The sequence below is a fragment of the Balaenoptera ricei genome, chromosome 10, assembly GCF_028023285.1.
Source record: "Balaenoptera ricei isolate mBalRic1 chromosome 10, mBalRic1.hap2, whole genome shotgun sequence".
Classification (NCBI taxonomy): Eukaryota; Metazoa; Chordata; class Mammalia; order Artiodactyla; family Balaenopteridae; genus Balaenoptera; species Balaenoptera ricei.
Window position 1 is genome coordinate 101,401,670 of NC_082648.1, and position 16,652 is coordinate 101,418,321.

A 16,652-nucleotide genomic window follows, 5' to 3' on the forward strand; every position below is an offset into this window, starting at 1 on the left:
ACACCGTTCCTCTTCCGACACACTTTTTGGACCGTGCTGTTGGGCGGAGCTCCCTCTCTCATCACTCACCCCCACTCCCATCTTCAGCTGGCAAAATAGTCCCATCTTTTAGAACTCAGTTCAAGTCACTTCCTACATAAACCTTCTCTTTCCTCATTTCCTCATTTTGGATGTGTTGTCAACCTCCTTGACATTTCTACTCTGGTGCCCTGTTTTAGCTCTGCATTTTTGACTTATCCTTTTAAAGTCTAAGTTTCTAGATGACGGTAGGAGCTGCATCTTACTTGCCTTGCATCGCTTGTAGCATCTTGGCAGAGGAAGCATTCATTCGTTTATTCAACTAATATTGACCAATGGTTAGCTCTGTGCCTGGCACTGTTGTAGGTGCTAGGAGTACAGGAAAAAAAGTCTCTGCTTTTATTAAGCCCCTTTGACACTAAAACTGCTGCTCCTTTGGTTAATGTATTGACAAGAAATAATTTCAGTTCTTTAATTTGGCCTTTACATTTCACTAGCCAGTGTTGTTTGAATTTTGGTCAGGACTCACAGTAAGAAAACATCCCATATTTGCTATCTAGTACCCTCATGCATATGTGAAACAAAAGTTTTCTGAAACAGTATTTACCCTTGATACCTATTATTTTTTCTTGTATTTTCTATCTGATTCTAGTCTATATCGCTTTAAAGATGCTGTTCATAACTCATTAAATTTATTTCATGTCCTATTTCTTCAGTTAGCACTGCCTTGCCTAGTGCCTGGCACGTGGCGTTCGATAAAATTTGTCCACTCACTAGTAGACCGATCTGCTTAAAGGTTAGAGGCTAGATCCAAATATTTATTTAAATTCATTTCACTAAATGCTTACCCAGACACTGGAATGTAAATTCTGTGAGGGTGAGGACCTTCTAAGCACTTGTCACATAGTGGGTGGATATTTGGTGAATGAATGAATCTCTAGTAGTGAAACAGTTAATTTAGGACATCAAACTTTGGTGCAGTTGTGAAACTGTAAAGACATCACCTTTTGAATTAAAGTCTAAATTTCAGATTTAAGAGTACAAATGGGTCTAGCGTGTCTTTGGTGAGGTGTGTTTCATGCTTTTGAGGTTTTAGGAACCGTAGTGGAAATTTTTTAGCATAGACTTTATGCCCAAAGTCTATCTGTCAAGCATTCAGATTAAGAAGAATGAATATGTGCGTATATTCCTAACCATAGTATATGCTCTGCATAGACAATCTGCGCATCTATAATATACTTTTTTGCGCTACATAAACTTAAATACAGAAAGCATATTCATGAAATGTTGCGTAAAAAAGTTACTATTTTAATTTGTTCATATTTTTGAGAAATATAGTAATGATCTCATTTTAAAAATATTTACACAACAAAAATGAAAGGATAATTATGTGAAATAAATTCTGTTTCTTTGCCCAGCATTATCTTCCCTTTTTACTTATGTAAATAATCCACTTCAGCCACTGAGGGAAGGACTGGTTCTGTCTTATTCACGGCTGCATTCCCTGCTCTTTAGGGGACAGTAGGCACTCAGATATTTATGAAATGTGAGAACAAAAGAAAAAAATCATTCACTCACCCATTCCATAAATATTTGAGTATTTCTGATATAGCAGGGCAGATAAAAATAAGAAAAAGCAGTACCTGTAAAGGTCATAAATTTCCTCCAAGAGGTGTCTTGTGAAGGAGGGACCGATTCTCCCTGAAGAAGCCAGGGGCGGCTCACAGAGGAGATGGCACTGAAGGTGGTTCTTTCAGCTCTTTCGGGGGAGGCAGGTAGTTAACGTGGGCGGAGAGAACCAGGTGTGCACAGACACAAAGGTGAGGGTCGGGGGTGGTGGGGATTGAATCTGGAGTAGCAGGTGGGGGCCGCATGGTGGAGTTCCTCATGTGCCCTGCTAAGGAATCTAGTTGCATTCGCCCCTGAGGGCACCTTTGAGGACAGTCAGAGTCTTTTAGGGCAAGGATGGGAGAGGGGACATGGCGTTGTCAGGTCATTACCTTTCCAGAGGACCGGTGGCACGATGGAGGATGTGCTGACAAGAGGCGGTGAACATTGCAGGGAGAGGGTGAGAGGGGCCCGAGTCCCCACTGCTCCGCATTCTGCAGATGTCAGGCGCTCCTGTGCACTTCAGAAGCGCTTATCTGTAGAGAACTGGGGGAGTGAGGAAGCAGCCGGATACTAGTTCCCATACTTTTCCCCAGAGTTGCCTGTTTCTACCATCACCTGGTGCCACACGAGACCTTCTGAATCCATTTCCATGAGTGTCTGGGAATCCCCGTATATATGTAACAAATATACAATGTGATGTGTTCATTGTTATACATACTATTATATTATCATGTCTCCGTAATTATTATTATAGAATCCTTATTCAGAAGATGCTAGAATGCTTTTGAGACAATGTCAGTTCAGACTGAAGGAAGGGACCGCTTTCTGGCTGGCCCGTTTTATGAGTATATGCAGTTCCCCTGAGTGTGTGTGTGAGACTTTCTGAACCAAAACAAATGATCAGAGTCCAGAAACATATTTTTTACTAATTTGGCTGGTTAATGTAATTATCCTAGAATGTATCCAGTTTTGATTAAAAACATTAGGATACTTTCTATAATGGGAAAGCAAAAAAAAATTTTTTTTTTTTGGTCTTCAAATGGGCCTCAGGTGTACAGAGCTAGGTGCGGTATAGTCCTCGGTTCATGGCGCAGCCATTGTAGGTTGGTGCCTGACCCTTTCGCTGATGAGTTTTCGTCTTTGCTTTATGAATTAACAATACTCTGGACAGCGAGGGGTCAGCGCCAGCCTAACACCTGTGCGTCGACAGCCGCTTATGCTGCCCGTGTGCCCCCCACCCTGCTGCCTTCAGCCCCAGAGGGGACCACGGTCCTGAGTTTTCTGGGGCACCATCTAAAGACAAAACTAAAAGCTTTTGTTTTTTTGTTTTTTTTAATTTGGCTGCGTTGGGTCTTCATTGCTGCGTGTGGGCTTTCTCTAGTTGAGGCGAGCGGGGGCTACTCTTTGTTGTGACGTGCGGGCTTCTCATTGCGGTGGCTTCTCTTGTTGCGGAGCACGGGCTCTAGGCGCGCGGGCTTCAGTAGTTGTGGCTCATGGGCTCTAGAGTGCAGGCTCAGTAGTTGTGGCGCACGGGCTTAGTTGCTCCGCGACATGTGGGATCTTCCCGTACCAGGGCTTAAACCCAAACCCGTGTCCCCTGCATTGGCAGGCAGATTCTTAACCACTGTACCACCAGGGAAGTCCCAAGCTTTTGTTTTTTAGTATAAGTTCATTTATCTGTGGTTCCTCCCTCCCTTTCAGAGTTTGGAGCCTCTTCCAGCCAGTGGACCTGATTTTGGAGCATTAGGAGAAGAAGCTGAATTTGTTGAAGTTGAACCTGAAGCTAAACAGGAAATTCTTGAGAACAAGGATGTGAGTATCCTGTTGAGGGCTGGATAGAGTTGTTACTAGAAACACTCGCTTCCACAAGCCGCTGGGGAAACATAAAGGGATTAACCTGTGTCGACACCTTTATCAAAGGAGAGTTTGCAGCCAGCTACATTTTAGAAAGACTGGACACTTGGAGAAATAGTTTCTGGTTTTAGAGGAATAGTTTTTCCTTGGTGATTATTTACGTGGGAAGTGTAAACAAACACATTTTTGAATTTATGTTACCAAAAAAAAAAACCCAGAGGTATTTCAAAGAGAAGCTCAGATTATGCTTAAGTTTATTCTTTGTTCCCTGCTCCCGGAAAAAAGACCTTGGGTCTTGAGTAAAAGTTTTTCTAAACTTTGTTGCCTTTGAAATTAAATACAGTGGGAGAAATGTAAGCACATTTTTCATTAATTCTTTAATTAAGATCTTAGTATAGTGTTCTGATCACCTGTAAGTCATACGTTTCCCTACCACTCCCATCATCCCTGCTTGATTTGTCTCTTGCTCACTACCGTCTACTGTACAGTGTATGTTGCCTGTTTCTCTCCCCTTTAGAATCTAATCTCCATAGAGGCGGGAATTTTTATGTTTTGCTCACTGCTATATTCTCAGTGTTCAGAATGATACTTGGTTCATAGGTAATCAGTGCCTTTTTATTGAATGAATGAATGAATGAAGTGAGCATTTATAGACAGGTGAGAGGCTCTGAGCCAGCATTTATCAGGCTATATTGAAATCCACACAAGATCTCTGGCAAAATACACGCCGTTACTAAACCAGGTCACAGTCAGCGTCATCCAGAGGCCAGTGCCTGGTGAACATTTGGGGAAGGATGTGTAGGGGACCTCTGCACCCTGCCTGGGTTTAGGACTGACCTGGTCCTTGGTCACCTGGCTGCAGAGACCTTGTTGATCTCGTTCACAGGAAGTAAAGACCTAGTCAGTTCAAGTGGCCAGTTTTTTGAAAAAGTGAGGAATTCAGAAGTGTGGATCATTAAATTAAAAAAAAAAATCTTTGAAACTAATTTCAGACATTTGTCTTTGGCCTCGATGCCTGATCCCTTGCCCTGTCTGGTACTCAGTAGTCTGCGTCCCCTTGTCACGTCTAGGTGGTCGTCCAACACGTGCATTTTGATGGACTTGGAAGGACTAAGGATGACATCATCATGTGTGAAATTGGAGGTGTTTTTAAGGCTAAGAACCTTGTCGAGGCAAGTACTCCCTCTGCTTGGCCTTGTCCATCCCCTTCTGAAGCTCCCGTGACGCTCTGCGCACTCACACACTGAGTGCCCCGCCCCAGCCCCCGCGGATGACCTGCCGCCTACGCCGAAGGGGGTCCCAGAAGCCTCCCACAAACTGACGTGCGTTTGCCTTGGCCCGTATCCCGGAGGAGAGGTGTCTGTCCTCCCGTCCGCGGCTGGCCCCTCCCCGTGTTCCTCCCGGCCGGCCCAGCGCTGCCGTAGAGCTGGTGGCAGTGGGTGCCGACCTTCCTGCACCCCGTTAGCGCTCAGTGCGCTTCCCCTCGAGGGCCCTCAGCGACCGGGGCGAGGGCTCTGGCTAGTTACCCATGCTCGCGTCTCCTCGGGCCCTTACTCTGTTTATCCACTGGGGTCTTTCCTGGGTTGCACTGTCGTCCTCTCCTCTGTGGCTTCCTTCTGCCCTCCTGCCCTCGGCACCACGTCTCCCTGCCTGGGCAGAGTCGCCAGCAGCTTCCTGAGGCCGCGTGCAGCTGGGTCCTTCCGGTCCCCATTTTACCTGACCTTTCAGCAGTGTTCGGCCATTCCCACTTTAAAACACTGTATTTTTTTTTTTAAAGCTTAAAGTAACTTTTTACTAAGTAATCTTTTTACTCAAGTAACGGCTCACTTGTCTGGTCTTAGTGGGGCTCTCTTCTCAGGGGTCAGCACTTCACACCACATGCTAAGCCACCGGCCTAAATGCTACAGCCACCATTTACATTCCTGTATCTTAGAGGAATACAGTCTCTATTTTTATTATTATTATTTTTTCTCTTATAGGTAATGAGGAGATCGCACGAAGCCCGTGAGAAATTGCTTCGTCTGGGAATATTTAGACAGGTGGATGTCTTGATCGATACATGTCAAGGTACATATTATGGTGCAGTTTCTCTTTGATTCCCTCCGTCCTCCAGGATCACAGACACCTTGTGTCCAGGCAGAGAGCACCTGTGGCCTCAGGGAAGTAACTGGATCTTTACGTCAGGCCGAGGGAGGACGGGTGACTTGGAAGATGCTGTTGTCTGAGCCCCCAGATGGGACCAGGGCTCCGAGAAGGACCTCCTTCCGAGAAGGAGAGAGCCAGGCTTTTCGGGATGGGCCGCCCTGGCAGGCGTCCGGGTGGGCTCTTAGCAGACTCCGCCTAAATGTGTGGTAAAAGAGGAGGGCAGTAGGAGTCAGATTTCACTTTTGGTTTTTGTTCATTTGCTCGTTTGCTGTGCGATATTGGGCAATTCTGTCCACTTGGTCGGTGTTTATTCTTTCGTTAATGAGTCCCTTCCAGCGGGGGAGACAGTAGCAGACAAGGCATAGTCTCCTTCTGAAGGAGCTTCTGGTCAAGTGGGAGAGAGTCGGGGACAGACAGAGAAGTGAGGACAGTTCAGCTGATAAGTTGTGCTCTAAGCGGGGGGTGCTGGAGGAGGAAACTTTGCCTCTCCTGGTGGGGTGGAGGAAAAGACGGATCAGAGAAGATTTCCCGGAAGGGGTGATACATAAGCTCAGACCTAAAAGATGTGTGTGAGTCTGTTTGGGGAGCAGGGCTGATGAGGAATGTTCCAGGGAGAGAGAGAGTGTTTAATAGGCCCAGTGGCCAGAGAGAGAAAGGGTCAATGGATGGACCACAGGGCTCCGTAGAGCCAGCATGCAGATGTGGGGAAGGAGCGTGATGAGAGGTAAGGGAGGAAAATGATCAGGAGACTGGATCGTGGAGGACTTACTATGTGGCCGCGGACTTCATGCTGAGTTGAGTAGATGTCCGTTGAAAAATACATATTTGGAATGAATCAAGGAACAAGTGAACTCTTACAGGATTGAGTGGAAGATAGTTTTGAGAAGATAAAAATGAAACAGTATATGAAAGTGCTTGCAAAAATATAAAATACTATATAAATGAAAGGGATTTCTATCCTCTGGAATATAGATTCATCTGTGACTAACAGAGACACCAAATACCAGTGGCTTAGGCAAAAGAGATCTCTTTCCATGACAGATGGGAGACCACCAACTGGGGCTGGTGTTGTCACAGCTCTGCTCCCTGAGGTCACCTGGGGCTGGTGTGGTTTTCTCCTGGTGCTTGTCACTTCACTGTCTCTAGGGTCCCCTGGTCCCTGGGATGGCTGAGCACCGTTCCAGCCTCAGGAAGGAGGAAGGAAGGGTGAAAGGGCACACCACTCTCCATGAGCACCTGTCCCAGGTGTTGTACACGATACTCCCCTCTCATCCCACGGCCACGTGGAGCTACAGGGCAGGCTGGGAAGTCAAGTCTGTGTGGCCACAGACCCAGCCAAGACGCGAGGATTCAATTACGATGAGAACCATGGTTCTCAAAGTGCACCCCCAACCAGCAGCTCTGCTCTCCTGGGGACCTGGCAGAAAGGCACATCCCACTGAAGCTGTCTGGCACAGTGGGCCCTGCAGGTGACTGATGAGTGCTGAAGCATGAGACCCGCTGGACTGGTACGTGGGGAGAAGGGGTGCTGGGAGACCACCGGCTGTCTCTGCCCCCTCGGAGTCGCGGTGGTAATAACAGAAGTGTCTGTGCTGGGCTCCGCGGGGAGGGTTTCTGCACACCCAGTTGGGGCCTTACAAAAACCTGGTGAAGTGTCATGGTTATTCTTTTAGAAAAAAACATTTTTCAGCTAAGGAAACAGGCTCAGAGAGGTTTAAGCGACTTGCCCCTGGTTGAACAAACGCATGACAGAGTGGCCCTTGCCGCTGTGCCGGAGGGCTTGCTTGGTGGCAAGTCTTGTGGGTGGCATTTAGTTTCAGTGCTCTCCTGTCTGTCGTAAATGTGACGTGTACGTGGTCAGCTGGTCCACTTCTGTCAGTGGTTCTCCGCCCTGGCTGCCTTTAGAATTACCCGGGAGCTTTTAAAAAAGAATGGACGCCATCCATTTGTCAAACACCTAGAATGTGCAACGCCGAGAATGAAGCTTAGTGCGAGTCACACTTTAGTTAGTAGTAACGTCTCACTGTTAGTTCATTAGTTGTAACAGACGCACCACTAGTGCAGACTGAATGAGAGGGGAAATGTGTGTGAGGGGGTGAGAACCTTATGCTCAGTTTTTCTATAAACCTAAACCCACTCTAAACAGTAAAGTCTGCTAATTAAAAAAAAAAGTGGCGCCAGGGCTCCACCCTAGACCAGCTGAATCTGAGTGTTTGGGAGCCAGTGCCTGGGCGTCTGTGAGTCTGACAGCTCCCAGATGCGGCTGGTGTCCAGCCAGGGTCGCAGGGTCAGCCCCGACCTTTCTGAGGGGCGCCCAGGCCCCTGCAGCACTCAGCCCTGCTCCCCTGCCCCCCAGGGCCCGCAGTGGCTGAAGGGTAGCTGCACTGAACTCAGGCACCACGCCCCCGGCTGGAGGAAGGACAGAAAGATCCACCTCCTCCATCTGTGTCGACTTGTTGCTTCTCCACCAGGGTTCCTAGAGCCCCTCTTGTCACAAGAATTCCACGTTTTAATGTCAGCTGAATTGAGGCCCCAGGTATTCTCAAGGACCTCACTAGTAGGGGAACAAGTACGTTTGGCAAATAATGTAACTAACGTGTGTTTAAGTAATGCTGCTGCTGCTTATTCCTTGCAGCAAAGTCCGTTTTTGGTATCTTCCACCACGGAAACCAGACCCAGGTTTTTGGCATCGAGGTGTAATGGGATTTTGTGTGGGCGTGTTCTTGGGCTTTAAACCCAAGCGTTTTGTCATTTACAGCAGTGGGACCAAACATAAAACTGCATACTTGAGCTGTCTTAATTGTTTCATCTTTTTCACTTATTAGGTGACAATGCGCTTCCCAACGGGTTAGACGTTACCTTTGAAGTAACTGAATTAAGGAGATTAACGGGCAGTTATAACACCATGGTTGGGAACAACGAAGGCAGCATGGTGAGATACAGGTTTTTCCCTTCCTAACAGTGGAACTTTCAATTGTGAGCTTTGAAAACATGACTGATGGTAGTCTCGGAACTCTTTCATGCCCCTCAATCTTTATTTGTAAACTATCCCGTGGTTCTCATTAATCTTCTTAGAGTTGATTATAACATGCTATGGTATAAATGTGGATTGTTTGGGAATGATGTGGGGATATCACATGTTTATATTAATAGTTTCCTGTTGAAATTCCCCTAAACTCCAAACCCATAGAGTTGATTTCTCTGAGCTTCACAGTTAGCAGGTGTAGCCTTCTAGAATTCACTAGGTGTGTGCACTCAGCAGAGGCAAGCTTGAAGGAAGAAGAGCAATCACAAATGAAAGGCAGACCCGCATCTACATTTTTGTTCTGTTTTTGAGTGAGTCCCTTAGCTCACACAGTCTTTCTAAACAGTTATCATTCCTTCCATTTAAACCCCTGCTATTTTTTTTTTCCTCCTAGGTACTTGGCCTCAAACTCCCTAATCTTCTAGGCCGTGCAGAAAAGGTGACTTTTCAGTTTTCCTATGGAACAAAAGAAACTTCGTATGGCCTGTCCTTCTTCAAACCACAGCCTGGAAACTTCGAAAGAAAGTAGGAAGCCCAACAGATCATTGAGTTCAGTGGCCTTGTTTAAAAGTTAAAATAGGTGGCTTGTTTGTGAAAAGAAACTTTGCAAATCAGCTGACCCTTCTACAGTGTTACAACAAGCCAGTAGATTTCCTCATGAAGATGAACCCCTGAAGTATATTTTTAAATCTGTTGATTTAAATGTGTACAAGTTATAATCACTGTTTCAGCTTGTAAAGCTCTGTCCCATTGTCTCCTAGTTTCTCTGTAAACTTATATAAAGTTACGGGACAGTTCCCTTGGAGCTCACTCCGGGAGACAGACAGAGGATTATCAGCCGAGTACAGCGTAAGTAGCTTTTTAGTCCTTCCCTTCGGACACTTGAGTGGGACCAAGGAGTCTGTTGATTGATTGATTCCCAAAGACGGCAAGCGGGGGCGGGGCCAGGCGCGCGCAGCCACTGTGTGGTCTGATGCTCGGAGCCTCAGGCACTGCTGCTGGGGTCGCCCTCTGTCCTCTGCCCTGCCGGCCGGGCACCTCTTCACTAGCCAGGTGCACGTGCCGGGGCCAGAGAGTGGCTAATCTCCATGGTGGCAGCTCCTTTGACCCGGTCAGATTTCTTCCCTGCTTCTGACTTCCTGGGACACCATCTCTTTGTCCTTCCTTGTACCTGCTAAGATCGAAACCTGACAGCCAGTGAAAGTTACTTCAGGTTGCTGGATGCTTTCATCATTGGTTTACAGTTAGTTGACGTCTAGCAGGATGCAGCGCGTGGAATTACTGTCGTTTGACTGTTTCTTGGCTTTACGATGAGCGCTGCTCTTTTTTTCCTTCCTTTCTAGCTCATCCTTATTCCTCCCGACCTGTTGTAGGCTTTTGTTAACGAGGAAAGACCTTGAGACGCAATCCCATATAACAGTAGTGCCCCAAGTCTTCAGACCAGCAGCCTCGGGCTCACCCGCAAATTCGTGGTCCCGAGTGACCTGCTGAGTGAGCATCACCAGGAACGGGGCCCAGGAAGCTGTCTCAGCACGCCCCTCGTCGCCCCCGCCCCGTGACTGTGGTCTGGGAGTCCCAGGTCCCTGCCCAGGCTTGCCTCCTGCTGTGCGCTCGGCCCCCTGTGGGCACTTGAGACGCATCAGCCCCTCATGCTTCTTACCCTTGCAGCCCAAAGTCATGAAAACTCTGAGTGCTCCGAGGTAGCCAGGAGGGCGCAGCTCAGCATGGAGACGCACGTCCATTCTCACCTCGGTGTGGCCGCCCTTCTCCATGTGCAGGGAGTTGCCCTCAGACCCTCCTGCCCAGTGCTGGGGACGCGGCAGCCGACACCCTGGCAGACACTCTTCTCTCCAGCCCTGCCCTCCCGCAGGACGCGGAGGCTACCAACAGGGTGGGAGGTTTCTCCCCACCTTTCTCTCCCGAGTCCCCTTTTATCTCTTTCTTTTAAGCCTTTTTTACAGAGCAGATCCTCAGGAGAGTAGAAACACCTTGTTTGTCCACACGGGATAGAGATGCAGGACGTCAGAGTGTTGGAATAGGCCGTGAGGGAGGGCAGGCAAAGGGACGCAAGGGCTGGAGCTCCTGCAGCTGCAGCCCTGCCGTTGAGAGCAGAGGCTGCGGAGGAGAGGACCGCATCCTCCTCGTGTGTGTCCTCGGGGTCTGCACCAAGTAGGTGCTCGCTACACAAGCCCAGCGGCGTCATCTGGGCCCTGCCTCGTCCTCCTGCCGGGAATCCAGAGACACAGATGTGTCTCCCCTGAGCAGTAGTGTTTCTCCCGTTAAGAGCCGCCTTATAAGGGAGGGAGGAAGGCTTTAGGTCAGCTCTCCCCCTCCCGCAGGCATTGGGAAAGTAGCTGAATCTCGGGGCCCTCAGTGCAGAAAAGGCGGCTGGGCAGGCCTGCCCTCCCACCGTCTGCCTCCCCAGGGCCTGGCCCGGTGCCTCGCGGTGACTTCACGAGGAATCGTGCTGAGGTAGTGGCCCCACGTTGTCACCGTGGAAGCCACGTGGGCTGTCTGGGCCTGAGTGCCCCGAGAATGGCCAGTGTGGGACTCCGTGTGGGGCCTGTGACGTGACCGGGCTCCCCTGTAAGGGCTGCATCACTGTTGTCCTTCCCGAGGCCACCAAGCTACGCCACTCGCTGCTCAAAACCCACCTGGGCGTGTCTCTGTAAGACGGAAATCCAAGACAGGCTGGCTTGGCTTCGAGGGAAGAGGGTCAGGCCAAGAGGCAGGTCCCACTTGCCCGGACCCCAGCGTTCACTTGGCTCAGGCCTCTGGCTGCAGGGAGGAAGCTCTTCGCTCACGTGTAACCTTGTCTCCTGGCTCTTCTCCAGGGGCTGATGTGGGTCATCTGGGTCGTCCCTCCTGGCTGCAGACAGCCGGCGGGGTGTGTGTCCGATGGTCTTAGACTGGAAAAGAAACCAGTCAGTTACAAAGCTGCGTGCGGCTTTCAGACGGGCGACCCCGTCTCCTCACCCAGAGCACAGCCCTGCCCCTCGTACAGTTTTTCCCTTTGATTGCGGCCATGGCTTTCTCCCCTCCTCCCTCCTGCCTGCCTGCTCTGTTCCCTCCTTCCCCAGCTTCCCTTCGTCTCTTCCGGTCTCCCATCCATCATTAAAAACACTGTGTGTTAGCTTTTAGTCCGTCCATTTAGTGATGCCCCATCCCAGGACCTGATTTGGGACGGCCCCCTGTCCGCACAGCACGGAAGGCTGATGGTTTCCTGTGTTTGCCTGCAGTTTCCCATTTGGAAGACCAGCCACACTGTCAAGTGGGAGGGCGTGTGGCGAGAGCTGGGCTGCCTTGCCAGGACAGTGTCCTTTGCCGTCCGAAAAGAGAGCGGGCACTCGCTGAAGTCATCTCTCTCGGTAAGGGCAGATGTGTAGATACTTTGATGCAGCCGTGCCGTAAGTTGGGAGAAGAGCCTTCGCCTCCATCGGGAGGGATGGAGAAGCGTCACAGTTTGGGTGACTAAAATGGTGCCCCCTGGTCACTTTGAATTTCTGGACACAACCTCATGTCATTTTTTCTAAGTAACATCAGAGGTAACGGGCAGTGGTGTGCGTAAGAGCTGACTGTGGCATTTTAGTTGGGAGCTGGCTGAGTTGACTTTGGTCAGGGTGTCGAGCTCCCTGAGAGAACGAAGCCGGTGATGGGGTTGGAATTGCCCACCCAATGGATGTGACTTGTTTCCCCGACTCTCCCAGGTCCCTCACACGTAACGTGGGGTTTCCGTAAAGATTAAGCGGCAGAAGAGTTATGGAGTGCTCAGCACAGTGCCTGGCATACAGTTAGTGCCCAGTGGGTGTCTGGTGTCGTGTCAGAGGCCTGTTTGAAGCGCAGACGCCCCCGCTCCGCATTTCTTTCAGCACGCGATGGTCATCGACTCTCGGAACCCTTCCATCTTACCGAGAAGAGGTGCTTTGCTGAAGGTTAACCAGGTAGTATTCCTTCCCCTGTGACCTCTGCAGGCTCCGTGACCCTGGAGGGAGAGGGCATCATGCAAGGGTAGTCACGTTTTTAAAACTGACATTTTCCTCTCATTGTGAAAGTCCTTCAAGAATGGCTTGCAAGGGTGTCCGTCCCCCTCGGGGTTCCTAGCCCTGGATTTGCTCCCTGTAGCTCAGGCTTTGCCTTCACAGAGCGCAGAGTCAGGATAAGGTTCCGGCCTCTTTGATGGTGTCACTTACTAGGCCAGGAGGAAAGTTGTGATTTGATGGGAGTGATTTCCCTGGTGACCCTTGAAGAACACCCAAGGCAGGGGTTGTAACTCACACGCCGGCAGGGCCCGGCAGGTGACCTTGGGGAGAAGCGGGGCTCCGACGCTCTGTTTGCCTGATCTCAGTGTCAGAGGAGCAGCTAGAAATCAGATTTTCATAGGAAATGTGCCAAATGGTAAAAGGTGGGCTGATTTTTTTTTTCCCCCAAACACTGATTAGGCCAAACAAGCCGTATCATCCTTAGCAAGCTCTATAATGAAATGTTGATGTTGCCAGTGTTTTACTCTCACATGTAAGGAATAACATTCTCTGCGGTTACTCAGTTGTTTGGTGATTGTGTACCTCTGTCAGGCCCCTGGTACCATCCAGAACAACTAGGACGTAGCTTCTAGGGGACAGAAGTGGTGTGTTGCCTTTCTAAACATACAAAACAGCAGACTTAACCGCAGTGACGCTGTTTAGAAACCTCTGTAACAAGTCTGTTGGCTCCCTGTGACCTGAGGATCCTCGCCCACAGGAGCTGGCAGGCTACACCGGAGGGGATGTGAGCTTCATAAAAGAAGATTTTGAGCTTCAGTTGAATAAGCAACTCATACTTGATTCAGTGAGTATCTCGCCAGAATATTGTCACCTGTGTTTTTATCTCTTGTTTTTGGAATCTTATTAGAAGGTCTCAGTTCCCGAATATCTAAAGCACTAAAGAGGAAGTCAGAACACTGATGGTTGAAAGTCAAGCACTTGATCTTTTCAGTTTAGCCAGACTTGAAGCTCCCCTGGGGAGAAGTGATGTGCAGTCCCTTTACAACTCACCTGTCAGTCATTTTACGTAAAAGAGCCCCTTCCCCACTTATCCGCTCAGGGCCGTCAAGCAGATGTGTCTGGAGGACAGGGCTGCCGCTTCCTTTGCCTCCTGATGTGACTTCCAGAGAAATTCTGCGTCTTCACCTTGTTTTGCTAGGTTGTCAGGGCTCTGGGTGCCTCCAGGAGTTTCTGTGTTACCCAGTGTGGTTTAGTTCCTCCTGATTCCCTCAGGACCTGAGGAGTGAGTGACTGGATTCTGGCTGAGGCAGTGGAGCCCCAGGCTGGGGGACACCGTGCTTACTCTCCAGTCTTCCCAGCGCCCGGGCGACTGAGGGACAGCTCTCCACGCCCCCCCTGCCTCCTTAGACCCTGGGGGCCGGGAGTGCATTTTAATGAAGTGGGACATGCGTCTCGTTTTAGAATCATTTATCACTGCTGCTGGTCAGTCCTGGACTCAGTGCACTTCAGATTCGGTTCCTGCCTTTCCCCTGCCACTGCTCTTCCGGAGGCTGCCAGGGGCTTCTTGCTCAGTTCAGCGAGCTCCTCCTGGTCCCCTTGTGTGCTCCCTCCATGGCACGCTGTCCGCCATTGTTGACTCCATTATGACTGCTTCTCCTTCCACGCCTCGGTTTCTCTTTCTCAGCCTCCTTTCCCCCCGTCCATGCACCCACCCACCGCTCCCGCCTTCCCACACATACTGGCTCCCAGGCACTGTCTGGGCACTAAGAATACCTCAGTAAATAAACACAGTTCCCGTTCTTACATGCTAGTGAAGGAAGACCTACAAGCAAATAGGTTTATATGCAGTTTGGCAGGGGTTGACAGGTGACGTGAAGAACGATCCAACAGAGTTAAGGGACAGAAGGCCGCCATGGGGGTGCTGCCTTATCTTAGAGGGCCAGGGGAGGCGTCTTTGATGAGGCCATAGCACCTAGAGCGACTTAAGGTGAGCCCTCCACCCTCGGTGGCGTCTCCCCAACAGCCGGTCGCCCAGACACAGCTGAGGGAGCAGGGCGGGCTGACCAGGCCCGGGGTGCTGCCAGCTGAGCTGAAGACAAGTCGGTGAGTTCTAGTGACCGACCGTGGAATTTCAGCTGGGTGAGGAGGGGAGGAAGGGCAGGAGAGGGCGAGGGGGCCGGTTCGTAGGTCCTGCTGGCACTGAAGACTTGGGGGGGCTGGTGCTAGAGGGAGCAAGTGGAGAGGTCTAGGTGCTGGGGGTGCCTGGGGGCCTTGGGCTCTCGTGGTCACCGAGGTCAGTGGGACACGAGGCCCGGTGGGCTTGTCTCAGGTGGGGAATCAGTTCTCCTAGTTGCCCCTCCTTAGGTTGGGACCGCTAGGCGGGGGAGGAGGGCGGTGTGCCGGGAGCACCGGGAGCTCCTGGTCGCGAGGGGAGCTGCTCGAGAGCGCGTGGGGCCCTGGCGCCTCGTTTTGTTCCGCAGCGTCTGTCACGCTGTTGAACAAAGACTTGAATTTCTCAGAATAGAGTGTTCGTTTGGCCTGCTCTGCCCACTCTGTCCCAGTTTTCGTCTGTAATCCTTCCTACGGAAGCTTCTAAAAAAGAGACATCTGAGCAGCTTTGCAGGACGTGGGACTTGGCACGTCCGAGAGAGGACAAGGTGGGCAGAGGCGTGGGGGTGCGCAGGAGAGGTGGGCAGGCGGGGGCCACGGCGGAGGCCTGGGGTCGGGAGCCCCGAGGGCCTCGCTGTGGTTTAAGGCATCCCTGGGTCAGTTCTGCGCATGGACTACGTGGGCGTGAAGATTGCATCCCTGACCGAGGGTTAGGTCCCTGCCCCTGACCTGTTAGACGCAGGGCTCCGTCCCCGAGGGTTGGACTGGAAGTATGTCTCTTTGCATTTCTTAAATGTGTCAGCCTTGCACCCGCTACCTTCCTTCTCCTGGGATGCTGTGCGCCCTCAGTCCTCTTAGGTTTTGAGGCCGAGCCAGAGAGGCCTGGGTGGATGCAGAATCCCTTGTCCAGGGCCCTGGTCTCCCCCTTCAGGCCATGGCTTGTCCCACTGGGCTTGGCTTCTCGGAGAGGAGGGAGCTGCCCTGTGTCGGAGCGGAAGCCAGGCCCTGCTTAGGGTTTGGGCTTGTTTTTGGCTTATGTATAGTATGTCTTTATTCGAAATTTGAAGTTGCCAGTTACAAAAGTATCCACAAAACACTTCGAGCTGTAGTTCTTCCCCTGCAGGAGCCAGATGTTCTCCTTCTGCAGCCCTTGTGCCCCGACCCAGAGCTCTGCATGCTGCAGGCACTGGGCATGACCAGAACTCAGGGTGTTTCCTGTCTGCTAATGCTCGTTGGAAGGAAAGAAACGCTGGAAGAAAACGGTTGTTTGTTTATATTTCAATAGGTGTTTTCAGCATCTCTCTGGGGTGGAGTGTTGGTACCCACTGGTGATAAACCGTCAAGTATTGCTGATCGGTAAGTAATAATAAATGAATGGGTGGTTTGCACATGGTTTCCTTTGGATCTTTCTGCTTGGTTTCTTAGAAGATATTTTAGAGAAGTTTAACTATTTAGGAAAGCAAATATTTCAAATTTTAATTTAGTTTTTATGTTTAAGCTCATTTCAAAATACCCAGCATACCTCATACTTAATATTTTTCGCTTTTGGGGCAGAGAGATAGTTTATTATACTAAAAATTTTGTATTCTCTTTGAGTATGAAAGAATACAGTTCATACATGTGACAGAAATAAAAACAGAGAAACATTTAAGGAAGTGAAGGAATCCTGCTCATTGATAAGCGGAGTTGACACTTGGGACTACGGTCGACTGTTGAACAACCTGAGGGCTAATCCCAGCGGCGTTTGTAGTCGGCCCTCCGTATCCACGCTCCCTCCACGGCCAGAGTCAGCCAGCCCCTGGCGGGTAGCGCTGTGGCGGCTGCTGTTGCAGGGTACCCACCCGTAGGTGGAGCTACGTGATCAAACCCGTGTTGTTCGAGTCAGCTGTATTTCCTGTCAGCCAGTATTT

General features: G+C 50.2%; 1 protein-coding gene across 1 annotated transcript in view; it reads left to right on the top strand.

The window, feature by feature from the left end:
- SAMM50 (SAMM50 sorting and assembly machinery component) overlaps positions 1-16,652 on the top strand; it is a 31,190-nt gene that overhangs the window by 1,094 nt on the left and 13,444 nt on the right. Inside the window, exons 2-11 of the mRNA XM_059937121.1 lie at positions 3,331-3,441; positions 4,554-4,655; positions 5,463-5,550; positions 8,454-8,560; positions 9,048-9,178; positions 9,415-9,502; positions 11,893-12,021; positions 12,523-12,594; positions 13,391-13,477; positions 16,028-16,098. Coding sequence (XP_059793104.1) covers positions 3,331-3,441; positions 4,554-4,655; positions 5,463-5,550; positions 8,454-8,560; positions 9,048-9,178; positions 9,415-9,502; positions 11,893-12,021; positions 12,523-12,594; positions 13,391-13,477; positions 16,028-16,098 — 986 coding nt within the window. The remainder of the gene's footprint in view (positions 1-3,330; positions 3,442-4,553; positions 4,656-5,462; positions 5,551-8,453; positions 8,561-9,047; positions 9,179-9,414; positions 9,503-11,892; positions 12,022-12,522; positions 12,595-13,390; positions 13,478-16,027; positions 16,099-16,652) is intronic.